This window comes from Schistocerca americana, chromosome 9 (assembly GCF_021461395.2).
Source record: "Schistocerca americana isolate TAMUIC-IGC-003095 chromosome 9, iqSchAmer2.1, whole genome shotgun sequence".
Lineage (NCBI taxonomy): Eukaryota > Metazoa > Arthropoda > Insecta > Orthoptera > Acrididae > Schistocerca > Schistocerca americana.
The window spans coordinates 25,763,439-25,791,248 of NC_060127.1; the positions used below are offsets into that span (position 1 = coordinate 25,763,439).

Sequence of the window (27,810 nt, forward strand, 5' to 3'; positions counted from 1 at the left end):
CCTGAAAGTGTTTTTTAAAGACACAATATCAATGCGTGTATGGCATGGGAGACTCCTTCCTGTGTAGATTGTGGCTGAAATATTTAAGTTCCAATAATTAACAGCCACATCATATTGTTAATTTCTTTACTTAAAAAATATTAAAATCTCAAAATCGTTGAGTCCAAAAAAAGGTAGTTAATCTATATGGATCTTATTAAATTTTCATATCATTAGTATTTTTACTGGTGTTACTCATTCCAAATTGTAAAAAGAAAGAATAAACTAAATGAAAGTGTTTTGTATGTCAGATCATATGTTTTGTCTTTCAGATTACATGCTTTGTCTTATTTGAACACAGTTATCTTAATTCCCTGCTGGTCATTAATCCTGGTAATACCAACGTGGGTGGTTATAATTAAAGTGCAGTTACTCACAGAGGTCCAGTATGGGCTGTATTTATCATATGGCAGTGCAGATTGGTAGATATTCTAATGTGTTAATGTGGAACCAATTTATGCTGGAAAAACGTTAGTTACTGTTTTAGCAGTCAGATGCAAAACTGGCACTGTGAATGCAAGATAGACATATAGAAATTTTTCCACGTGTAATCTATTAGGAATGGTATGTTGGAAGAGGAGGTCAAGCAAGTGAGAAAGGCGTAATGTAGATTTCATTATTAACTGTCTGAGATGTCAAGGAAATACTGTACAGTACTGGATGCATTAACACGTTAGTGTATCTACCAAGTCTTGCTGCATACGATATTTATGGGCTACACTGGACCTCCATGAGTAGCTGCACTTTAGTTATAACACAGTACTACCACAGGGGGTTTGGGGGGGGGGGTACTTTATGACCACCAAAAAAAAGTTAAATACAAATGTTGTTGATTGTTTCTCACTTTTATAATGACAAACTTTTTAAAGATATGCTGATGTTTGAGTAGGGTCCAGAATTGAAAATAGGCCTAATGAATATTACACTTGTTGTGAAAAGCTGCATCTACTACTACTGCTGCTGAATTTTTTAAAATTTGTATGATAAAATTTAAAACAATTATTGAATCTAGTAGCAGAATTATAAACAATAAATATTTTTTACAAAATTTTAAAATGAATGACGTTAATCTTGTTGTTGTTGTTGTTGTTGTTGTTGTTGTTGCGGTCTTCAGTCCAGACACTGGTTTGATGCAGCTCTCCATGCTACTCTATCCTGTGCAAGCTTCTTCACCTCCCAGTACTTACTGCAACCTACATCCTTCTGAATCTGCTTAGTGTATTCATCTCTTGGTCTCCCTCTACAATTTTTCCCTGCATGCTTCCCTCCAGTACAGAATTTGTGGTCCCTTGATGCCTCAGAATGTGTCCTACCGACTGATCCTTTCTTCTAGTCAAGTTGTGCCACAAATTCCTCTTCTCCCCAATTCTGTTCAGTACCTCCTCATTAGTTATGTGATCTACCCATCTAATCTTCAGCATTCTTCCGTGGCACCTCATTTCGAAAGCTTCTATCCTCTGCTTGTTTAAACTATTTATGGTCCATGTTTCACTTCTATACATGGCCACACTCCAGACAAATACTTCCAGAAAAGACTTCCTAACATACAAATCCATACTCGATGTAAACAAATTTCTCGTCTTCAAAAACACTTTTTTTTTGCCATTGACAGCCTACATTTTACATCCTCTCTACTTCAACCATCATCAGTTATTTTGCTTCCCAAATAGCAAAACTCATCTCCTGCTTTAAGTGTCTCATTTCCTAATATAATTCCCTCAGCATCACCTGATTTAATTCAACTACATTCCTTTATCCACATTTTGTTTTTGTTGATTTTCATCTTATATCCTCCTTCAAGACACTGTCTATTCTGTTCTAATGCTCTTCCAGGACCTTTGCTGTCTCTGACAGAATTACAATGCCGTCGGCAAACCTCAAAGTTTTTATTCCTTCTCCATAGCTTTTAATTCCTGCTCCAAATTGTTCTTTAAAGCAAACAAGGCTATAACCCTGTCACACTCCTTTCTCAACCACAGCTTCCCTTTCATGCCCCTCGACTCTTATAACTGCCATCTGATTTCTGTACAAATTGTAAATAGCCTTTCACTCCCTGTATTTGTCCCCTGCCACCTGACATTACTAGATTATAATATTTACAAATGGTGGGCACAGCGTTGACACACACGCGCGCACACACACACACACTCTCTTCACCTTTTGAAAGTTTGATGCGTATTATTTCTTACCATTTGCCATAGTTTAATGAGAGATAAGCTATAATAAAAAAGAAATACTTATTACTGGTAAGTGATTGCTTAATACAACTGCAGTGGGTGTGGATGGCTCAAGGGTTTGCTTGCTTTCATAATCAAACCATTTCAAGGTGTGGACGAATACAAAGCACATTGTAAATATAAATAGTAAGTACAGAAAGCCATACTTGCTTTTCCACGGTATGTTTGATGGACAGCTTGTATTGTTAGGCAGATGGCTTCTTACTGTGTATGTTCTTGCTTTGCTATAAGGTTTTATAAATTATTTTGTATATAATGTTCTAAAAAGGTTCATGTGTTGAATTTTATTACATTTTGTGTTTTGTAGGGTAGTGTAAACAGTGCAAAACACAACGGACTGCTAGATTCAGTCAGTAAAGACCCAGAAGTACCATTGCGAGGACACAGTTCTCAGCTAGTCACTCCATCTCTATCAGCTGCTAGAATGGCTACTGTTTTCTGTCACCGTACAGATGGTGTGCAGGAAATAGAAGACTGTTTGTCTCAAGAGGTAAGGGGCTCTCTAAGATTGAGATTTCTGTGTCTTTCCTGGTTCACCAATCAACTGTACATAAATGTTTCACTTTGCAGAATGACATAAATAGTATGAATGAAAAAGAGTCAGTCAGGAGAAATCTGAAGACGCCAACAGAATTGCATGTTAGGAGGCTGTCGTCACTGTCTCCTATGGAGACCTGCTACGGCCCTCCTTCTTCACCGGGCGAGCAGAGCAGTGAATGTTCTATGGAGAGGCGGGTAAGTAGCACCCCTCCCCCACAGTACCTGCTTAATTTGTTGCCGGTGTATCTTGTGTAATTATCTACAAATTAGATGTCTCTTTCTCAGCATTCTGTAAGCAGTATGGAGAAGTCCATGTTATTACATTTATTCGACGAAATACGGACAATGCCACAATTGGAGAAGGGTATCGAGAGAGATGTAAGTACTTTTTAAAGTATATAATGTGGCAAGTGGAACACATTTCATCTCACAATTATATAAAATGAGATTTAAAGGTTTCTTAACATAAATTGGTATTAGTAAGTAAGTCGTGGTTGGAATACAAGCAGTGGTTGGAGAAAAATTGGTATTAGTAAGAAAATCGTGGTTGGAATATGAGCAGTGGGTGGAGAAAACAATAGTTACTTTCCGTATACAAGGTTTGCCTGGAAAGTAATGTGACTAAATGTACAAAAACTAGTTTATTGATCTGAATGGTACAGTGCATAAAAGTTCTTCAAAATAGGTCCCCTGTGCCTCAGTATATTTTTGCCAATGATATTTCTGAGCATCATAGTAGGTGTTCCAGAAGGCCCGGGTTGAAATATATTTAAGGGCACATGTAACATTATCTCAAAACTACGTCTCTTCGTCTAGCTGAAGGCAGGGTGGAGGGAGGGGGGGAGGATGACTGCCGGTACAATTCGGGACTATTGGAGGCAGAGAGGGCAACTTTACAACATTACCGTGTGGTTTTTTGATAGGACAATCCCTCAACTAAAGGCAGTGTGGCTGATCATTGTCTCACTGGTACTTCCGGGAACAAGCAATATGTGGTCTGATGTCCCACCTTCCCTCCCCCCAGCCCTCACACCCCTCCTTTCCACCAGCCTTTGACTTTTGTACATAAAAGGCAGCATTGGTGGTCTGTCTGGCAAGTACAAACTCATGGTGTACAGTACCACTATCATCAGAAAAGACAGTCAGCACTGCCTTCACTTTGGATGCGCCCATGTGTGCCTTCTTAGGGTGTAGTGACTGTGAGGTGTGCCACACAGAGTTCTCTCTCTCTCTCTCTCTCTCTCTCTCTCTCTCTCTCTCTCTTTACCTCAGGGTAATAATTGAAAATCCACAACTCTTCCCCTGTTATAACATTGTTGAAAATAGTAGCATCATTTCTATACAATTCCAGAAGTTCTCAAATAAGCACTCAGTTAGATGTAAGGTTGTCATTCAAAACTTTTGGGGTCAGTTTTGCACATACTTCAATTATAATCTCAAGGACCATAGTTTTGGGTGTATCCCAAGTCTGAATTTAGAAGCATTGTGCACACGCGCGCGCGCTTGTGTGTGTGTGTGTGTGTGTGTGTGTGTGTGTGTGTGTGTGTGTGTGTGTGTCTTTTTCCCCCATAGTGTTCAATAGCTCCAAATGCATTGATTTGTCTTTACTCCTTATTAGTGTGGTCATGATGGTAGTTTCCAGTTCAAAAATTACTTTGATGAACTCTCCATGCTACTCCATCCTGTGCAGGCATCATCACCTCTGCATAAGTACTTACATTCCCAGGAACTTCTGTACTTTAATTAACCTTTGATGATTTCTGAGTCTTCTGACTGGTTTGATGCAACCCGCCACGAATTTCTCTCCTGTGCCGACCTCTCCATCCCAGAGTAGCAGTTGCAACCTACGTCCTCAGTTACTTGCTGGAGACGTGTTCCAATCTCTGTCTTCCTCTACAGTATTACCCTCTATTACCATGGAAGTAATTCCCTGCTGTATTAACAGATGTCCTATCAACCTCTCTCTTCTCCTTGTCTGTTTTCTTTTGATGTCCTCTTTGCTCCATCCATCACTGGTTATTTTGCTGCCTAGGTAAGTATATTTCCTTAACTTCATCTACTTCGTGACCGTCAATCCTGATGTTAAGTTTCCCAATATTCTCATTTCTGCTGCTTCTCATTACTTAAGTCTTTTTTCGATTTACTCTCAATCCATATCCTGTTTTCATTAGACTGTTCAATCCATCCATCAGATCATGTAATACTTCTCTAGTTTCATTCAGGATAGCAATGTCATCAGCAAATCATTGTTATGTCCATTATAATTATGTGGGCTGTTATGCCGTGGTCGGTTGGTGAATTTTGTCTCAATTCCCAACGTTTCGTCTCCGACTGCGGGAGACATCTTCAAGGGGGTCCGTAGGTCGATGGAAGGTCCAACACACCCACTGGCTCACTACTGTAGCGTACACTCCCACAGACTGCACTACAGCACCTTTCCCTGCTCCTATCCAGCTATGTGTGTCTCTCCTCTCCTCACACGTTCTGTATCCCCACTACCCACCACAGCTGAGATTGGTACTCATCTGAGCTAGCCTCAGGGCCCAGAAGTGTGTGTGGTTTGTGCACGTACAGGTGTGTATGAGTGTGTGCTTTTTAACATGCAATGGACAACTCTGTCTGTTAGCTTATCCAATAGTTTACTTTTAAATCTACCTGTCTGCTTCTAAACATTTCTTCTACGTGGTGACTGGCAATCAGTCCCCATTCGTATTGTTATACCATATCAGGCGCGGTGTGTTGATTCTGCACTGGGGACGGCTGCAACATTTATCAATCAGAGGTGTGGTGCTGTGGCTCTCAAAAACGTTTACAGGCTATATCTGCTTTCTCTTTCATAATATACTACTAAACAGCACTAAAAGTCCAAGATAAGATCTATAGATAGCATGTTTACCCACCAAGGACACATTTTGTGGCACTTGCACTCCAAATTGTAATAAAATGACATGTTTTTGATAGGTCTTTAATTTGGCACATTACTTAAACTGCTTATTTTTGCAATACATGAGTTTAAATGTGGAAACAGCCAAAAGTGGTGTGTTAACTACACTTCGTGCTTAATGTTTTTCATTTTTTTCAGTTCTCAAATTCTGACACACAAACTTTTTCACCTATGTTCAGCCTGTGGCGTTTAAGAGTTCTTTCAACAAACCGGCAATGTTTGTGTGACGTCACGAGTCCTGTGCGTGATTGGCTGTCAGGAGCAAACTGAGCAGTGGCCTTGTCGACTTAAGTGTTCGAGACAGTAACTTGCCGTATTTGATGATTTTGAAATTAATGCTTACGTATTACGAAGATATGCAGTTTAAGTGATAGACCACATTAAAGATCTCAGGTGGTGGGTGCCACTCTCATGGCACCCTTTCTGTTTCCAGCATCAAAGTGATACACACAGGTTTTGTCACCTGTAACGATCTGTGACAGCAAGGTCTCCCCAGACGTAGTAAGGTGGTGCAGAGGTTAGCACACTGGACTCTTCTTTCGGGAGGACAACGATTCAAACCCGTGTTTGGCCATCCTGATTTAGGTTTTCCTTGATTTCCCTAGATTGCTTCAGACAAATGCCAGGATGGTTCCTTTAAAAGGGCGCAGCCATTTCCTTCCCCATTCTTCCCTAATCGTAATCCATCTCTCATCACCTTATTGTCATTGGGACGTTAAACGCTAATCTCCTCCACCTCCTCCGAGATCTCTCCGGTGGCCTCGAACTGCTTCAGAATATTAGATGAAATGGCGTTTCTTTGAACATTATGGTCTGTTCTGTGCATCTGTGAAGCCCACCTGTAACACACTTTTGAATATCCGAGTCACTGCATGTGCACTCCCAATGCTCAACAGTGCCTGTAGCATCAATTGTCAAATTTTGATGCACCATCAAGAATAAAGCCTTCTTAGTGTTTTGATGTGTCTGTGATGTGACATCCAGAATGATTGCAGAACTCTGTTTTTTTTCCAGATGTTTTAACTGTCTTTACCTATTGCCCAGCTGTGCTCCTAGTAACTGCATAGGTATGAAACACTGGATGTTCACCACAGTATATTTTTCTGCAACCGTTGCTTGTGTTTTCAGTGTAATGCATAGAGCCATTTTGATGGTTCACTATGGTTGCAGCTTGTGTCAGAATTATTTGCAACTTCGCATGTGTCCAGAAGAAACTTCAAACACCTAAAAGATTTTTTCATATCTATTAATTGCATTAAAAATATAAAAAAAAAACAACAAATTTAAAAAATAGGGCATTATTTATTGAATGACCTTCGTATATTGTGAAGCAGATCCACCTCGGAGCTGTGCCCTTTTGTGGTATTATTCTTCACCTCTGATTGCTCTGAAGATAAGAGATTAGGTCTGTAGTGGCCTGCCTGTGGTATTACATTTGTTAGGCTGATCTCTTGACCACCATTGTACAGTGAACTGTGTTTTGAATAACGTTTAAGCATTTAATTGGAATCTTATTGTAAAAATTTCTGTCATAGGAGGAAGAAGATTCGGTGTCTGCTGGAAACGTCTCAATCTGCGTCGATGGCTCTCAGTCATCTGGCGAGTCGGTAAGTTAACTCAGTTTACGTAATGCCTGCGGGGAGCAATGGATTTCTCTATCGAGAACGCCTGCTGTTGTGTGGTATGTTAAACTAGTGAAACACGGAAATGACATCTGTGGCTAAAACTAGACCTTAGAAAAACTAAACCTTAGTTGTAATTAGTGTACAGGGACTTGGTAAAAGGATGAACTACTTGTATTTTGAGAGATAAGGCTTAAGTATATTTCTGAAAGTGGGATATGTCATATATGGCAGCTGGTTCATATGAAAGGAATGTCAAGAAAGTGTTAAAATTACATGGAGCTAGAATGGCTGGTCAATACTTCACCTTCACAATATGAAATTCCTAGTGCTGTCAGTTGAAACACAAAATGGCCTCCCCAGTTTTGCTTTCCTTTGCTGTGTAATCCTGGTTGTTTACTAATGTGAAATGTGGCTTCACAGTTTTTAAATGACCACAAACTTCAGTTTCAGTTCCTGCAGTTCTCAGTTACAGTAGACATGTAGTTTTTGTATTCCTCATTCACTCAAAATAAAGTACTTTTGACTCAGTTAACCATTCAAAATACATTTCTCATTATTGTTCATTACATATGATTATCACCAAGCAACAACTCCCTGTTCTTCAGATACAAACTTGAACTGTTTCCATTCCCCCCCCCCCCCCCCTCCCCAACACAACCCCAGTTTTCTGGAATGCTGTAGTCCTGGGAAGTTTGATACCCACTCCACGACACGCCCTCCCGATATACATGACAAGTGTGGAAGTCATGCATCATCCTTAGGTGCCCCCAGAACATGCACTAAAAATGAGAAAATAAATGCTTGACAAAATTAATCTGATAATTTATTTCCTTCAATAATTTTGAGTTGGCTTTACTATTTATGTGTCAGGTCCTCATTCACTATCATTAGGTATCAAGGAGTCGTAAGAGATGTGCAGCATCAACATTGAGGGTGGAATGGATCACTACGACATTCGTAGTCTCAATAGGTGGGTGTCCTTCATCGTGTGGTCTGAGCCCAGTCCCTCATGCCTTTCATACAGATCCCTCTTCCCTATCAGGAGAATGAACATAAGTGTGTTCCAAATGCAAGGAGCAGTATTTTCTACCATAAGTGTCCCTATTCGCAGTAATGCAATGGAGATGGGTACTTGCTTTAACTCTTAGCAATACAAACACGTTTTCAGTAAGATTGAAAGATAATTGTCGAGGTGGTTGAGATCTATTGGGATACCTTGCCGCATACGTGGTACAAGAACCAACTGCATTCTTCCTACACTCTCCATAAACCACTCGGATATTGGCTATTTCTGCATTGGTAAATTCCTCTTCCTGACGACCTGCTGCGTGGACTGTTATACACTGACTGACGATCAGGTTGCAGTGCACTCGAGGAACACACAAGCACACTATAAGCAAGCAGAACAACATAGTAGCTAGCAACTACGCAGGTTGAACAGTGCAAATAAGTATCGCTATGGAAACTTTTCAAAATACAGTATCTCATAAACGACTTGCACTAGAATCCTGCAACAAACAATATTGACATTGTAATTTACCATACTTTTAATCTGTTAATGTCAATAGATATTGTTCCATTTAAAAAAGTGTATCTTTGTGGAAAAAAATACATTTTACTTATTAAAATCTATTGACTGGCTAACAATAAGAGCCCCTGACTACTAATCCACTCTGTGAAAATCAACGCATCAATAGCACTTTCCATTTCTGCAATATTTGTGGTGCAAGTTTTAGATGCTTGACCTTGTATACAGTAGAGAGAGAGAATCGATTTTCACAACTTTTTTAAGAATAGTGTAAGCATTAAATTGAGCAATGTCTTTATTTTCATTACAGGTTACAATTTTTAAAAAAAAATTGAAACTTGGAATTATGGAACAGATAATCAGGAAAATGATTGATTGATACCCAAAAGTTTTTAAAGTAAATTCTTCTGGCCATCACTATCATGACACGTTGCGTTGCTTAGATATGATTTCCTCGGACAGCTTTCTATTATCATAAGTTTTGAAGCTTTATTGTCACAAAGTAAAGTCTTTGATTTATGCACTACTTCCATCTGTGTTGTCATATATTTATAGCAACAAATAGTTAACACTCTATTCACACTCTGATTAAGTAAATAATTTTACCTTGATGTACTTGTGAGGCATTACCTTAAACCCATATTCGTGCATGTAGTATTCCTGAAGACTTCAAATTTTGAAACACATTTTGCACCTCACTCCATTATTGTCCAGTTTATCAAAATACTGCCGAGTTTCACTTTTGGTAGGTACCATTCTGTCTGCTGATTCGTAATCCTTGCACTTGAACTGGTTTAAGCACAATACATAATCAGCACTTATTCAGTTGTCGGCCTGTAGTGCTGGCGTGTTCAGTTGAGGAAAATGTAACTGACCCGTACTTCCAAAATTTTGGGTAAATAATAGCACTTTGATAAATCGTTACTAGAATAATTTGATAAGATACACTATGTGATCAAAAGTATCCAGACACCCCCAAACACATACGTTCTTCATATTAGGTGCACTGTGCTGCCACCTACTGACAGGTACTCCATATCAGCGACCTCAGTAATCGTTAGACATAGTGAGACAGCAGAGTGGGGTGCTCCGCAGAACTCGCGGACTTCGAATGTGGTCAGATAATTGAGTGTCACTTGTGTCGTACATCTGCATACATGATTTCCACACTCCTAAACATCTGTAGGTCCACTGTTTCCGATGTGATAATGAAGTGGAAACATGAAGCGAAACGTACAGCACAAAAGCATACAGGCCGACCTAGTGTGTTGACTGACGAAGACCGCCGACAGTTGAAGAGGGTCGTAATGTGTAACAGGCAGACATCTATCCAGACCATCACACAGGAATTCTAAACTGTATCAGGATCCACTGCAAGTACTATGACAGTTAGGCGGGATGTGACAAAATTTGGATTTCTTGGTCAACCTGCTGCTCATAAGCCACACATCACGGCAGTAAATACCAAACAATGCCTCACTTGGTGTAAGGAGCATAAACATTGGACGACTGAAAAGTTGAAAAATATTGTGTGGAGACAGGATCACCGTATACAATGTGACGATCCAATGGCAGGGTGTGGGTATGGCGAATGCCCAGTGAACGTCATCTGCCAGTGTGCCAGCAGTAAAATTCGGAGCCGGTGGTGTTATGGTGTGGTTGTGTTTTTCATAGAGGGGGCTTGCACCCCTTGTTGTTTTGTGTGGCACTATCACAGCACAGGCCTACATTGATGTTTTAAGCACCTTCTTGCTTCCCACTGTTGAGGAACAATTCGGGGATGGCGATTGCATCTTTCAACACGATCGAGCACCTGTTCATAATGCACGGCCTGTGGAGGACTGGTTACATGACAATAACATCCCTGTAATGGACTGGCCTGCACAGCTTCCTGACCTGACTCCTATAGAACACCTTTGGAATGTTTTGGAATGGCGACTTTGTGCTAGGCCTCACTGACCGACATCGATACTTCTCCTCAGTGCAGCTCTTTGTGAAGAATCTGACGATTCATCCTTGTGCTCACAAAATTAGTCCTGGATGATGCAAACTGTGTGAACTTTGCCCCTATCATCTGGGAATACAGTGTCACCATTGGGGAACAAGCTTTATACTGTGAGGCATTTTAGTGTGGACATTTGCGTTGCTGGCAAGTGGTTTTGGAATTCCAACTCGGCCTGTGATTCCCTGCTTCTGGAGCTCCCTTTGTGTCGTTTTGTTGCTGATAGTGTGTGCAGTGCAACATTCATTTCTGCAGTAACTTTTGTAGCTGCCACCCTCTTACTTTTCGTCACAATCCTCTTCTGTGACCGTGACCGACACACGCTTCTGTCCTTGTAGTGGCTTAGCAGATGATGTTTTTCCACTTTTCCTGTATGCGATATAAATCTTCGATACCGTACCTCTCAAAACACCAAACAGCTTGGTTACCTCAGTTAAGGCTGGGTAGATACGCCATGGGACAACTGGAAAATCTGGAAAAAACCTTGGAATTTTTTAAAATTCCAAGAATTTTTCATTATTTTAGTTTTCATTTTCGTAATTTTGACTGGTAAGAACTGATACACTAACAGAGATATTACTTTAGCCCTCTACTGCAGAATAATATTGCAGCAATAAAACATATATGAGAGAATAACTCCGAAGTAAAACTTCAGTGGCAAAGAAAATGTACCATTTACAACAACAAAAGACAATATACACAAAAGCTTCTGCCAACAACAAAATGTGTCAAAGGCATTAGGACAAAAACTATGCGATATTTTGTAACAACAGACTGTTTTTGATGAGCATGGTGTCACAACTGTTTAGATTTTTAACAGGTTGTGGGAAAATATTGCAAATTGTGGTTTGAGAACTGCTAATTTTAGAATAAATTTCGTTTTATGCAAGACTAGTTATGTTACGCGTGAGAATGTCCAGTGGATTTCTTAAATTGAGGAGCATTTGAGTTTCATGCAAAACTAAACACTTCGGAGGACCAGCAACTTGGAAAAATTTCAGGATCAGAAAACCAGCTATTTATGACAGTATTTTAAATTGTACTGACACATCTGTAGAGCGCAGGAAAAGATCATGCTGCGTCCACAGTTCTGAATTGTTTAGGAGAGTAATTTTAAAGTTTGAAACTGAATTTCAAGTGCACTAACGGATAAAATTAAAGAAGTCCTAAGTCATTTGGGAGCACTTTTTATATACATTAAATTTAATATAAATAGGTACCTTATGTATTTAAATTGTAGTTTTATTGGCATAACGTTTAAAGTCATGCCATTTGTTACAAGGAAAAAGTGATACTTGTATATAATGCAGTAGAACATAGCAAGTAAAATTGTATTTTTTGCTAAACATTATGAGTCAGTATATATTTTAATGAAAATCAATGTTTGAAACAAGAAAGCTTCTTCTTATTAAACAATTAGTGTTTTCTGTTTGAACTTTAGGTGATAAAGTGGTAATAAGAAAAAATATAATATCACTTTGCCGCAAAGTGCATTTCACAGCCTACTGTAAAAGGCTTGTGTAAGTCACTCTAACTTGTTGTTGGAGCATTCCTTCAAAATGTGGAGGTCCTGATAGTTTTTTTGTATTGCCAGAGGACCTGTAAAGACAAGTTATTATTATTATAATAATAATTATTATTATTATTAGCATTATATGAAATTATTCTAAAATAATAATTTATTAGGTTTTTATATTTTACCATCTGTAAGCAGGAGATTGGTATTTTCCAGACCGCTGCTCTTTACATTATTATGAATCTGTTGAATGATGTGGCGATTCCCCCCCCCCCCCCCCCTATTGCTTTCGTATAGTTTATAAATTGAGTGCAAAGTTGATGATTTTTCTTTTATTTTTTAAACAAAAGCTATTTTTGACCCACTTTTACAAAAAAGTGTCTTCTACAAACTCTATTAAAGAGTTTTCATAAAAAAGGCCATGTTCTGAACTACCTAAAAACTGTATTTGCGTTTGAAATGTGAGCATATAAGACCCTAAAAAGCATCAACAAGTTGCAGGTGCATTGAAAATGTCCCAATTTGGCTGGTACTCAAATTAAATCTGAAATCTGTTATTATGTTCTACAATTGTTTGGTACTGTCTGGGGAAGAGTATATCAAAAGTCTCGATGACTAGGAAGTGAAGTAAATACCGAATAACTCTAAAAACTCCAAGAAAGGGGTGTTATTGTCACAATTCATTGTGACATATTTCATCTGGTTTTTCTGCTGTAGCTATCCACAATTTAACTGTGCATTACCAAAGTAGTGGAGATTGTTGTAATAAAATTGTTGCGTAACATCTGCAGCATACATTGTGGAAAATTTTGGTCAAGTTCACAGCAGTCTTCTTGACGTGTTTTTGAATTGATCCATGTTTTAGAGAATTATTGAGTTTTTTTGTTGTGTAATGCTAGTGATGTGCTACTTTAATTCTGGTTTATGGTACAGCGTACTTCGTGTTAGCTTAGTTTACTGTTGATATGGGACATCAGTGTACACATGAAAAACCATATGGTCCGTGGTGGCTTAACCATTGCTGGTTCCTTTTAAAGTTAGAAAACGAACATCTCCATCACCATAGGTGCCACATCCAGTAGCTGTGCAACAGCAGCCTAAAGTGAGTTTCTTCACCATAGGTTCCCAACCCTGATAAGGGCTTCTTTACACAGGATCTCAAACCGATCATACATTTCTATAAGTGCCAGAGGCCAAAGCTAGGAGAGGTTTATTTTAGGATCCTAAACTTACGTTTGCTTCAAGCTACTTGCATTTTTTACAAGTTTCATTAATTTGCTGTAGAATGTCACAAAGAAAACTATACTGTTGGCCAGATGTCACTGATGCGATTGTTTCGGAATTAATTTTGATAAGGTAGAACCCAAAAAATTGCACTTTTCAAATGTGATTACCTCAGATTATTAGAGCCACAAAAAAGATAAAACTTTTCTTTTTATTGGATTCCGTATTTCATTACATTTTTTGTAGAAAGAGTTTTTTGTAGAGCTGAATGTTGTAGACAACTTCAAAAACAACAAGTAAGTCTACTTACTTGTATTTTTTCTGACTTAAGCTCATTTCCTAGTTGTCAGGACTTTTGATATTATTTCCACAGAGTGTGATAAACAAATGTAGAACATAGTAAAAATGCCAGATTTGAGTACCATTGGAATATGGACCCTTTCTCGTTCTTTTTTTAGGGTCTTATATGTTTGCATTGCAAAACCAAATAGAGTTTTTTTAGGACTTTTGGAACATGGCCTTTCTAATGAAAATGGTTTAAAAGAATTTGCAGAACACACTTTTTTGTAAGAGTATACCAAAAATAGACATTTTTGGCATATTTAGAAAAATCCTGAACTTTGCCTCCAGTTTGTAAACTATAGGAAAGTAGTAAGAGAATGAAATTTTATATTTGAAGACCTTGTGTTGATACATTATTACGTTTATAACTTACAGTTTTATAAAAAAAGAAAATATTTCCAGAGATATTATGTCTCAAAGTTGATGGAAAACTCATGGCTGCACTGTTGATGGCTGCACTATGGGGTCAAACAAATGACTATATCTGAGCAAGTACATTTGGAACATGTGCAAAACTTCACACAAAATTTCAGCAAAATCCTTGATGACCATACGGGAACTTTTTCCAAAAATAGACCACTTGGCATGGAATAGCCCCTGGGAAAAAGTTTATTTTCACCTGGTAAAAAGTGTAGTTTCAACGGTGAAATTCAAGTAAAATCCGGGAATTTTTTAAATTCTTGTCTGCATATACATGCTGGGATGGGTTCACCCACATTCAAATTCACTTAGCTCTGACATAATGCACTCTGCAACTACACATAACACTGTTCTGACTAAGACTGACACTCAGACAGGTGCCATTGTGGTCAAATAGAACAGATAAACGTGTAGGCTTGGCTACAATCTGCATTTGTGTTCAAGCATGAATTTCTTGCAGTGTTTCCACATTTGTGTCCAACTCCTATAGGAGTAAATGCATCAGTTGAAAAGTATCAAGGAAAAAGGTATTGGAATTGAGATGGAAAGTATGTAAATTCTCTGTTTGTACATCCGAGAGACCACTTCTGGTGTGTTCACTTCATGAATCCCCTGTTCTGCCACATCAGCAGCAGTGCAAAGCCCTGCGGACAGAGTGACCCCAGATACTCCTGGAGGCTTGTAAAACACTCGAGTGACTCAATTCCAGCTTGTGAGGCTCCTGCGTGTTCTGCAAATTGCAGAAGATTCTGAGAAGAGAATAGTCTGTGTGTAGTCTGTGAACCACAGATGAACGGCAACAGGCAGAGTCCATATTCGTAGATTTCTGGAAAATGTTTACAGTGCCAATGTTAAAGAAGGTCTAAGCATCTGGATAAATAAGTGGCTTGACAACTTTTTAAGTAATTGAATCCAGTATGATGTCCCTGACAGTGATTGTTTGACGGAGACAAAGATACCATTAAGAGCGCGCCAGGAAAGTGTCTTGGGACTGCTCTTGTTCTCTGGTTACATAAACAATCTGACGGATAGGATACATAAAAGTCATCATTAAGGTCTATAGGAGGATGGAGGATGACATTTACAGAACTTCAGCTCGGTGTGATGAATGGAAGCTTTCTCTAAATGCAGAAAATGTAAATTAATGAAGAAGAGTAGGAAAACCAGTCATATTCAAAAACAGTGGTATGTTTCCAGAATGAGATTTTCACTCTGTAGCAGAGTGTGCACTGATATGAAACTTCCTGGCAGATTAAAACTGTGCGCCAGACCGAGACTCGAACTCGGAACCTTTGCCTTTCACGGGCAAGTGCTCTACCGTGTGAACTATCCAAGCACGACTCATGACCCGTCCTCACAGCTTCAATTATGCCAGTACCTCATCTCCTAACTTCCAAACTTCACAGAAGCTCTTCTGCGAAGGTTCACAGGCAAAGGTCCCAAGTTCAAGTCTCGGTCCGGCACACAGTTTTAATCTGCCTGGAAGTTTCACAGTGGTATGTTGGTTGACACAGTCACGTAGATTAATTATCTAGGCATAATATGGCAAAGCAACATGAAGCAGAGTGAGCACATTGGGTCGGTTGTTGGGAAGGTGAATGATGTACTTCAATTTATTGTGAGAATTCTAGGGAAGTGTAACTGATCTGTAAAGAGGACTACATTCAGAATGTGACACATTCTTGAATACTGCTCCAAAGTGTTTGAGATTCCCACTAGATGAGATTAAAGGAAGACATTGAAGTGATTCAGAGGTGCTCCTAGATTTGTTACCAGTAGGTTCGATCAGTGTGAGAGTGCAATGGAAATGCCTCTTGAACTTGACTGGGAATCCCTGGACGGAAGATAATATTCTTTTTGTGTAATACTATTGGAAGAATTTAGAGAACTGGCTTTGGCAACAGACCTATTGCCATCAATGTACACCTCATGTAAGGACTATGTAAATGAGAAATCAGAGCCTGTACAGAGGCATGTAGATAGTAAGTAATGCTAGAGCCAAATAACACTGTGTGTGTATTTTGGGGAAGGGGTTTCGTGGTATGTTCATGCTGGAAAACAAATGTGCATCAAAGTAAGTCAAACCGAATATAAGTAGCAATATGACACTATCAATATTTCACAGGGTGCTTGGGTTTCAGACATAAAGTACACCATCAGCCCAAAGTGTTTTAGATTGGATTAATAAAAGTAGAGAAACATTATGATGGTTTTAATGCTTCAGATATTCTGCGTAGTCTCTGCCACTCGAGTATGATGCACGGAATGTTCGTGCAACCCTGTAAAACTGTCAGAAAAGTCTTCCTTTGGGATGTTGTGTGATTGCTTCATGTTGATAACACTATATCTTGTTATTCATGGTCTCTCAATCCACCCTCCCTCTCCAGAAAAGAACTGTTGGCATTTTATATTTCAGTCAAGTCAACAGCAGGTGTCCGCACATTGTTGTTTATGTTCACGAGTCAAAGTATGTGGGAAAAACCTCGCACACTCATTTTCGTACATCCATTGTTTACAGTTAGTAGTTGAAGCTGCCACTGTAGTTACTGCGCTAATGTCCCTTACATGACAGGAATAAAGTCACACGCAGAAGTTCTTGGACAGACAGTTTATATATAAAAGCACTGCTTATGGCTGGGTCAGCTGTCCAAAATATGAAATGAAAACTGTACTGGACATCTGAAAACATATCAGCAATTATTATTTTCCCACTTTATCATCTTTGGTGTTATTTTAACTTCTGCGTGTCAAAAGAATTGCTAAGATGTAAATTTTCTGCAGCTACTAAAGTGGGCTATGTTGAACAAGGAATTGTGATAAGTAATGCAATTTTAACTTTGCAGGATGATTTGGATGCCGAATGCAGGGACACTGATGCAGAGGTGGTGGCTGAAGGATTTGGCTTGCAGATAACTCGTGGTGATTTAGCTACTTTATCTGGGACGAACTGGCTGAATGATAAAGTAATGTTCTTTAATTAAATTTGTATATATGTTCATCACAATGTTTGTATTATTTTTAATCACATTTGTCATTTAATATTTGTGCCATTTTCATAATTTAAAAACTTGTTAGTGCCCATTGGTTTTTTTGGTTCGTCCAATGCCATTAAGAGTTGCTATTGTATGTATTTACAATTCTAATTACCACTTACATAGATAGATATGTTGTTGTTTGATCAGTATGTTAACTGGCTTGTTACAACTATTCCCTCTCTTTCAGATTGTGAATTTCTACTTGAAACTTTTAACAGAAAGAGGGAGACAGAATAGGGAACCAGAAGTGTATGCATATGACACATTTTTCTTCCCAAAACTGATTAAATGTGGCTATGAAAGTGTCAAGAAATGGACTAGAGTGGTAAGATTTTGTTTGAACATTTATTATGCTTTTGAAATGTTGGGCTTTATAAAATTCTCAGTTGATCTATGAGGAATGAACATGAGCACTGTATGTATAATTTCATTGGTCCTTCTAATATACTGCAATAATAGTCCCTTTTCAGTCAACATGCAGATGCATGTGCTTCACTTTCATTGAGAATCATAAACTTTATTAATTAAATGTTCAGTATTGATTGTGTAGACCAGGGCTTCCCAACCTTTTCAGCTGGCGGACCCCTTCTTCAGTCGAAAAGCCATGGCGGACCCCTAGTCAGTCAAGAGCACAGTAACTTCAAATTTCAGAGCGAAACCCATGGTAACTGAGAGCTTCTTAATGCAAGTGCCATGTTCCCAATGACCCCCCCCCCCCCCAACCCCCAACCCCTCCTGAAGTATCAATAGTCTTTGGTTTGGAGATGAATCAAAACAACTTGAAATTAACTATCCAATTTGAATTCCCACTCGATCCAGACACTTACTAGTGGATTTACTCCCTTTGTTCAACACACTATAGCCTGATTAAAATTACTTGCTAACTGACATCTCACACGTTGGAGCTGCCTTCCTCCAAGGGCAATCAACGTCACGTCCAAACTGTTCGCTGTTGACAAGCTGTCACTTGTAGTCTGTTCACTTCCACTGTTTGGCTACTGTTGTGTAAGGAGCATGCATATTTCGTAACGTGTGAGTGTGTGTGGTTTATCGTGAAATCCGAAGAAAAATGTTCAAATGTATGTCTATGGCACTTAACTACAGAGGCCATCAGTCCGTAGCCTTACACACTATTAACCTAAGTTTAACTTCCGCTAAGGACAAAACACACAGACACACAGACACACACACACACACACACACACACACACACACACACACACACACCCGAGGGAGGACTCGAACCTCCGGCAGGAGTGGCCGCGCAATCCACGCCGACATGGCGCCTAAGACTCTGCGGCCATTCTGCACGGCTGTGAAGAAAAGAAGCAGACCCATGATTCGGGATACGAACACATCACGAACGAAAAGAGTCCAATGAATTGCCTTTAAAGGACTATTATGACATCTGTTGTGCAATGTGTGGGAATACAGTCACCCAGTTTACATGCGTTTCCAAAACCGGATTTCATAAGCCGATGTCCCAGTTCCACTTTTGGTTGGTCAGATAAACACTTCAAAATCGATTCTGGAAATCTGCTTTTATAAAGCCGTTTTCCAGTTCCACAATCGATTTTCACTCGTGTAAACAGCTCGAAAAGTCTAGTTATTTTTACGTCTTTGCGTATCTACTGAATGGCAGCTGTCAGTCCATAGCCGGCAGCTAGCAGGCGGCGTTGCAACAGTGTACTGTCAGTTGGTAGCTGGCAACTGGCAGGCGGAGTGGCAACAGTTTAGCCACAGCTGACAACTTCAACTACTACTTGGACACTATATCGTGGCAGTCAGTCTCGACTGTAAACAAATTAGGAAAACAAACAAACAGACTCTCTTATTTTTATATAAGAAGACAAAGCATTTCACAGAACATAAGACTTTTTTTCTCAAAGGAAACAATTCTGGCAGAGGAGGTTTACCTTTTACAAGGTAGCACGTGAAAAGTCCTCATTTGTTTACGCTCGCAGCCAGTTGGCACAGTATAGTGTCAGAATAATAGCAAGTAATTGTAACTGACGTATAGGCAGGCCATATTTGTAACTGAGAGGATGGAATATATTGTAAAGAAAAGAAATTAGCTTTAGAGATCATTTTAATTTTCGTAACAAAAATATCAATACCAACAGAATTCAATTAATAATTATTTTGTAAATGATAGAAGACAGAAACAAAGTTCCTACAGAGTCATAGTTCAGGTACATTCACTGAGCATCTACAAAGAAAAATGCTTTCTTCTTTACTATAGATGACTCTGTAGGAATAATAATGGAATCCTAATGTGATGGTTGAGGTTGCTTCTGCTGACACAATTTTGAAAAGTTGGGTTCAATTCTTGACAAATGGAGACGGATGTCTGGTCCCGCATCTAGACAGCTTCGGTACTTACTTTTGTGGGCAGCACAGATCGAGAATCCAGATTCACACATGTACGTTGTGGCAAACGGAAGAAGTACACGTTTCACCTCTTCAACAAGGGGGTAGTATTTCTTGTTATCCAAACAGATCCAAAAGTGTGAGTAACCGTCAATGTCAAAACTTGATTTCAAGGTAGGGTCTGTGGCAATTTCTATCAACAACTCATATTCATTTGATGATAGAATGTTCAGCTTTTGGATACAGTGAATGGGTTGACCACCCATTCATATTTCTGCATCTTCTCATCTTCAGCTGCTGGGAAATAATGCTCCAACAATGACATCAAGCTTCGGAGATATTCCAAGATTTGATGAAACAAATTCTTTCCAAGCGTCAATGTGTTGTTTTTCAAAAACTCCTTGAGAAGAGGAAAACGCTTGACATCCCCTTCCTCGACACTCTCTGCCCAAAAAATGATTTTCCTCTTGAATGCTCGAACTTTGTCGATAGCAGTGACCTGTGTTTCACTTTTCCCTTGGAGTGAAATATTCATTTAGTTCATTTTGGAGAAAATATCTGACAAATAGGCAGGTATACACTGCCAGTTTTCGTCATTAATAAGGTCTGCTAATTTGGTGTTATGCTCCAAAAGGAAAGCTAAGACTTACAATCTTAATTTGTACAACCGAGAGAGTGGATTCCCACGTGAGAACCACCTCACTTCTGTGTGGAGAAGTAGGGAACGATGAAGGCTTCCCATATCTTCGCACAGTAATGTGAAAAGTGTTGACTTCAACAGCCTTGATTTTATGTAGTTAATGATTTGAATAGATTCGTCTAAACCTTTCTTGAACGAAACAGGCATTCGTTTCTTAGCTAAAGCATATCTGTGGAGAGCACAATGACTGTTGTTGCAACTCTTGGCGTTTCTTTTATTTTCGTTATTCCTCTGACCGTAGGACCCGTCATAGCTTTTGCACCATCTGTGCACACATCTATGAAATCAGACCATGAAACTTTGTTAGTCCTTAAAAAATCATCCAGTAGACGGAATATTTCAGCACCTGTTGCGTTGGCCAGGCCAGTAGTGATCTGCACAATAAGAGGTCCTCCTCAAAACATCCAGAATATTCATAATGGACAGAAGCCAATAAAATCACTAATCCTGCAACATCAGTGGATTCATCTATCTGCAGAGAAAATGAATTGTGTTGTATGCAAGAAACAAGAGTGTCTTTCACATCATTTGACATGTCAACAATACGTCTCTTGACAGTATTGTTTGATAATGGCACCGAAGATACAAGCTTTACTGCCTTTTCATCTAGCATGCAAGAAACAATATCATTAACACACGGCTTTATTAGATTTTCTGCAATGGTATGAGCTTTGCCTGTTTTTGCCACTCGATAACTAACCAAGAAAGAAGCTTTTAATGAATTTTCATTAATTGTTTTTGCATGAGTTTTCATGCAATGCTGAGAAACATCTAGTTCAGGACTCTTCTTTTTGAAAAAAAAATCGATGTCTTTAGCCTGGAAATCCGGGTGAGTATCTTCAAAATGACGGCGCAATTTAACTTGAACCATTGAACCATTGAACTGTTCGGAAGGACTCGCGCACAAATTACACCCTGAGCTTTACCCTCCTTTGTCTCCATAAAGCCCATTTCTAAATAGCTTTCGTTGTATTTACGCTTCTTGGTTATTCCACTTCCACAGGATATTGCAACCAATGGAGTATTTGCAGCGTTTTCACGTAATAAATCTGGCTGTGGAGCTTCTTGTGATTGTTCTTCCTTTGGTTGTCCTCCCTCCTCCTTCATTTCAACTGGAAACTTCCCTTGTTGTAAATGCGATGGAGAAACTGCACCCTTCTTCAATGATCCTGACTTCAGCCACCGATCCATGTTAGAAGTAATAAAATGGTAAAAAATCGACTTATGAAATAGGTAGTGCACTGACAAAGCAATTTTAACGTTTAATGATGCCGCATACGTGCCAGCGAGCGCTGTGATTGGTCGACAAAGCTCGCTCCGCGCATGCGTAAAAGGTTTCAGCACATCTATCGCCGTGAGCTGGCGCACAAACGACCCCCGAATTGTTGCGAAACAGTCGATCAGAGAAGCCGCATTCTCCGGCACTAGACGAGTAAGCGTTCTCACTTAGGAACCGTGAAGGCTGCTTGGGAATACGACCTGAAGTAAAAGTACACATGTTTATCACACGAAAAAAAATAGTGACAGATTTGATTTTCACATTTTTATTCAATAATTTTACTCATTATTTTACACGATTTGGTGAAAGGGGGCCGCGGACCCCCTAGAAAGAGCCGGCGGACCCCTAAGGGGTCTGCGGACCACACGTTTGGAAGCCCTGGTGTAGACAATGATTACAACAGCATTTTGCAATTGTGAGAGGTTTTATTAGTTACTACTTTCTTCCTTTTTCATTTCACCTGACTTTGGAGTACATTAGATCAACCACTTTGTAAGTTTTTAATATTTATTGCTTTTCTTTTAGCCAAGGGGAGGGGCAGGGGTTGGTCTTTGGGATTCATTCATAGGACATGTCCATGATATCCATCTTCTTTTTCTTTTCGTCATTGTGTTTGAGGGATTTTGGGTTATTTGGTAAAAGGCTTCATTTTGAATGTGGATTAGGTTGTTGTTATGGTGCTTGAGGGGCTAGGATTTTTCTTACTATTTTCCTTTCTTTGATCTCCAGCCTTTTGGCCACAATTGGTATGGACAATGTTTTGACTCTCTGTAAGGCATTCCACTTTGATTACCGTTATATAACGCCTTATTGTTGCATTCCGTAAGAGAATGTGTTTCTGGTGAGGTGGAAGGCCAGTTAAGCTTTATTTCTTGTAGATTCCATTGTGATCAGTTCTCCTAGAAATTTGTTGGTCTCTCACCTTAAAATGTTTTGATTTTTTCAGTTATTTTGGTCTTTTTGAACAAGCTATTGAGATCTATTCTTTGTGCCCATTTTTGTAGTTTGAAGGTGTCGGTTTTTTGACATCTTTCGAGGTCTCGGGCAGTAAGCCCACATCATCTGAAAAAACTATGCAGTTGACTTTGATGCTTTTGTGTTTTGTTCCTAGAAGGATTCAACTACAGGACTTTGTGTTCCACTGTCACTTTTTCTGGGATGTAGTTAAATAGCAGTGGGGAGAGTCTGTGTCCTTGCTGTACACCAGTTTTTTTATCTCAAAAGAGCCAAAGATAGCTCTCGAGTATACGTTGCTAAGGGTTTCTCTGGCTGGGGGTGTGGTTATATTGTCTACATTTAGTTCTTTTAGTACAGGAATGAGGGATTTCTTGTCTCTGGTCTATCAAGTCCACGAAAATGGATACTTATTGTCTTCCACTTGATTTTTGGCGGGCCATTATGTTTTTTAGGTTTAGTTTTTTTTCTGGGCTGGATATTCCTTTCCTTAAACTTGCTGGTAATCTCCAAGTTGATAGTATAGTTGGGTTCTGCTGTGTTTAGTAGGATTTTAGAGATTATCTTGTTCATATTTTACTAAGTGATTGAGATCTCTCTGTAGCTGTTGTCTGTTTTGGACCCTTTCTTGTGGAGAGGGTGGTTGATGGCCCTCTTCCATTAGTGTGAGATTCTTTCATTTCTCCATATGTCTTCAGGAATGTTTTGTAGAGACATTCTGATATTTTTGTTGACATTTTTCCAACGTTTTTTTGTGACGTGGTTTTCTCCTAGCTCATTCTGCCCAAAACACAGCCACTTGTGCTGCTTCTTTGGGCTATCAAATGTGGACTTCCCCTCCCCATATTTTCCTGACGCAGCACCCAGTACCTAGTGACTTCTTCATTTTTTCCTCATTATCAGTCTGGAATGACTGCCACCACATAATGATTTCTTTATCCTAGAGGACGAAGTCACTAGTTTATGGGTGCCATGTCAGGAGAATAGGTGGAGGGGGAGTTCACATTTGACAGCCAAACGAAGCAGCATAGGGGGCTGTGTTTTGTGCAGAATGAGCTTGGGCATTGTGATGCAGCAAAACCACTCCTTCGGACAGCTTTAGTTGCCTTTGTCTTAACAGGCTCCTGTAAATGCATTAGGAGATTTCTGTAGTGTGCTCCCATGACAGTTTGCCCATTATGGGCATAATCTGTTAGCACCACACTGTGATAGTATCACAAATTGTTGTATCTCACCAACGTCCTGCTGGCTCGTTAATTAACTCCAATGGCAGCCATAGATTCTGTGTAGAGGAGAGATTTAATGTAGCTTGTTAGTCCTGAGATCTTAATAAGAAAAGTGAGTGCATACAATAGTATATTTTTTGTATTATGATTTTTGTCAGACTTGCATATGCTATTGACCATACCCCACCTATAGAAGTACCAGATCTGCTGTTTGAGTCTTTCCTAACGTACTGCTTAAATGATTCTTGAACGTAGTGTTGGATATTTTTGTAGTCATTTTAATCATCAGTTTTCTGCTTTGTCACAGGAACTTTGCATCTCCTTCTGGTATGAATTTTTTTTAGTAATTTAATTGAAAGCTTTGTTGCTTTGGTAAAAATAAAATTGGTTCTTTTTGTCGTGACAGAATAAATTACTATTAATCACACCAGATTTGTCGGAGAACAGCAGCAACATGTGTAATTGACCCAGCTTTAAGAAATTCTATTACCTTTTAGCGGAAAATTCGTGCGGTACTCTCCGACGTTAGAAAAGTCGTGGTGTTCCGTTCGGAGCAGGAGGCGGCTGTCTTTTCTCATTCGCGATATCGAAAATTACTAAAAAATGAACAGAAATTTTTTTTTCGGAGGAAGATCGCGCGGAGAAAACAGACGGAAGTTACATGAAAGAAACCTAAGGGACCAACTAATTGGATTTGTACGAACATATAAACGGAACTGAAAGAACTTGGAATAAATACTATAACGATGTCGTCACGACAGCCTCCTGTTCCGACAGAACACACGCTGGATCATAAGCTGCATAAATCTTTTAAACAGGAAAGATTATCACAAGTATAATTAATGAAAATAAGGTTGAGAGATTTTCTTTGAAATTAAATAAACTTCAAGGCTTCAAGTATTATATTATGAAACGGAAACTTACATTAACATGGCCACCCAATGTGGCGGTGGAGCGAATTTTCATGATACACATTCTCGCTTGTTTGTGGCTACATATATTTTTCAATCACTTAAACTCTTAAATTTACAATAAAATGATTATATCAGTATGGAGCACAATACTTTTGCATCCGACTCGCAACACATTCACAGAAGAGCTAGACAGCGGCGCGGCTCCCTGAAGAAGTAAAAACTGGCAATTGTTATTTTGAAACATAGGTGCATCGGTTTTTTTTTTTTTTACTGATCGATAGCAGCGTATAACAGTTTATAGCTATCGTGATATTCTGCGCTTTTCAGGAGCGCGGCAAAGATATCTGGTTACAACATTCATTGGTATATGTTAGAAGTTCGCACATACTGGCGCAAATCCAGAAAAAAAAAACTTTTACATATTAAAAATCGCAGTGATAAAGGCTGTAATGTCACAATGCCTCCCATGTGAGGCATGATGATTCCGGAAGGATCATCAGGACTCACATGTAGTTTCAAGACGTTACTGGGTTTTATCATCTGTTTACTTTAGTTCTAACATAAAATTGGAATGAGTTTGTCATCTAGTTATTTTATGCTTCCAGTACAGTTATGAAAACAAATGTCTTTCAGTGTCTTTTGTGCACTTTGGCACTTCTCTCAGTTCATTGTAAGGTGTCCTTGCACTGTCATCTTAATTGCTGTTACGGTGAAACAAAATATGAAAAAAAAAACAATCTTAAGTCTAACACACACAAAGATAAATGAATAATACTCTATATAGAAAACAAATTCATGTCAGTAGACAAACATACACAGATACATTGAAATAATTACTTAAACAGTCCTCTAAAATTGTCTGTGACCTGTTTGGTCTCGTAATGTTTTTTTTATCCGTTTCATTAGATTCTTTTAGAATGTCGTTGTTAATCAGGACGTTTCACTTGACACTACACTGTACACTTTTATTTGTCACGCGCTCACTTAACCGGAGTCTGCAACGTCTATTCTCGTTCGGTGAGCGGCGTCGTCCGAGAGGTCACGACCCTGGGTAGCGTCCTTTTTTTTTGTGTTCGCTCGTGTTGCCTCTCTAGTGTCTCGCATCAAGCGTCATGTCGTTTACATGCAAATAAACAGAAAGAAACCTGTGTTAGGTTCGTGCTATAATGTAGACTTACAGGTAAAGGTTTTATAGGATTCTGGACAGGATTGATAACCTTCCCCTCCAGTTAACGTTTCAGTGCTCAGTAATGCCTTGTCTTTATTTAACTATCTATCGCAAAATATCCGACGTGACTGATTAAATGGAAATTAATTTGAAGCTAAGACTTCTCGTTTTACAGAATAAATAAAGTTCATAATTAAGTTTCACTGTGATAGCTTTAGCAATGTCTCTTGCGTAGTTGTGAGACGGAAAACATTCTAAGGTCAATGACACGCCTCCACAGCGCGCGCGTCGGTTGTGTTTCAAATGTTAATTGTTGAGTCCAATTGCAAGCAGCTCCGCGCTGTTGCCGGTTACTAGTCCAGTGCAACACGCGCTCGTGTATGCTCGTATGAAGTTTAACGTGTGTCACTCGCGCTCTGCTAAAATGAGAACACGCGGAAACACACGTCTAGTGTCCTTTCTCCATCGTCGATCGGCGTATCGAAAACTTGGGTAGAAAATACCACCGTCTGTTTCGAGGATTTCACACGACAGTCCCTGCGACCCGCCATGCTGCTTACACACAGGTAAGTGAAGTCAACGTTTTACATATAGTTTGCAAAATGCTTTGCTGTGATCGCTGTCACTACCTGCACTTGCGTGTACACATGTCACTGCACACGTATTTTGTACACTTTATCACTCGCATTTTGTTTAGAACGTCTTAGAGTGTCTACAAATTCACATCTCCCATCTCACATTGCGATTTCAAAGTTCACAGTTCAAGTTACTCACAGGTAAATACATTACAAGATTAAACAATGTCCATAAATTACATACATAGATACATACATTTCTTAAGTTTGCTTACAGTCACAAATTCTGTTAACCTTTTCAGTCACGCCATGCCGGATTAGCGTATTGAATACCACTACTTGTGCATCAAGGCACGATTATTTCGGTTATTCTCTCTCCCTTTTACAAAGGTAAAATTGTTCTTAAAACAAATCTTCTAAGCAGCTTGTTATTTCGTTTCTCTTCAAAATTTAGTGTCACTGTTTATGTAGAGCACAGATTGAACAAATTCTATCTCTACTGGTCGAGCATACTCATGCATTTCTCTCCGGAAGATTCATGCTTCATAAAGTTACTGGCTGCAAGTGCTACTCGCGGGATGTATTATAATCTCTCAACATTGCTACTCGCGATACGCGATTAGAACAAAATTTTCGCTAACGGATCTCTCCCACAAATTTCGTTTCCACTTCAACCGTCTAAAGAGCACTCAGATGAGCCTGTCAAATTCTAATCCTCAATTTTTTTTTAATGGGATAGGATGGGGAAGTGGAAGAGGAGAGGATCAAATATGAACATAAATATACTATATACATATACAAATTCTAGCACAACTACACTAGGATATTTTTTTTTTTACCTTAGATGCATGACATGCGTCACGTGTGCCTTCAAGTGGCTATTCTTTAATCTAATATCAGATCTTAGTTTTATTATTATAATGTGAGTCATATCTGGTGACAGCTTTCTAGTTTATCACGCTTCCTTCTGGGCGATTGTCGGGCTTGGCTGTGAAATAGCTAATTACTTTAGTGCATCTTACATGTTTAAAGAAGAAACATTTACCATCAGGAATACTCCAGGCTTGTCAGTACGACGTATATGTTTCGATGTAGTGGCACTCTCGACTACATGACCTAACAGCTGTTGTAAAACACAATAAAGGAAATGCTTTGTTGCTTAGCTATTAAAT

The 27,810-nt window shown here is 39.1% G+C and overlaps 1 protein-coding gene across 1 annotated transcript in view; it reads left to right on the forward strand.

Moving 5' to 3' along the window:
• Window positions 1-27,810, forward strand: part of LOC124551228 (microtubule-associated protein futsch-like) — a 365,786-nt gene that overhangs the window by 312,005 nt on the left and 25,971 nt on the right. Inside the window, exons 35-40 of the mRNA XM_047126221.1 lie at window positions 2,584-2,766; window positions 2,847-3,011; window positions 3,102-3,194; window positions 7,296-7,367; window positions 17,261-17,380; window positions 17,640-17,777. Coding sequence (XP_046982177.1) covers window positions 2,584-2,766; window positions 2,847-3,011; window positions 3,102-3,194; window positions 7,296-7,367; window positions 17,261-17,380; window positions 17,640-17,777 — 771 coding nt within the window. The remainder of the gene's footprint in view (window positions 1-2,583; window positions 2,767-2,846; window positions 3,012-3,101; window positions 3,195-7,295; window positions 7,368-17,260; window positions 17,381-17,639; window positions 17,778-27,810) is intronic.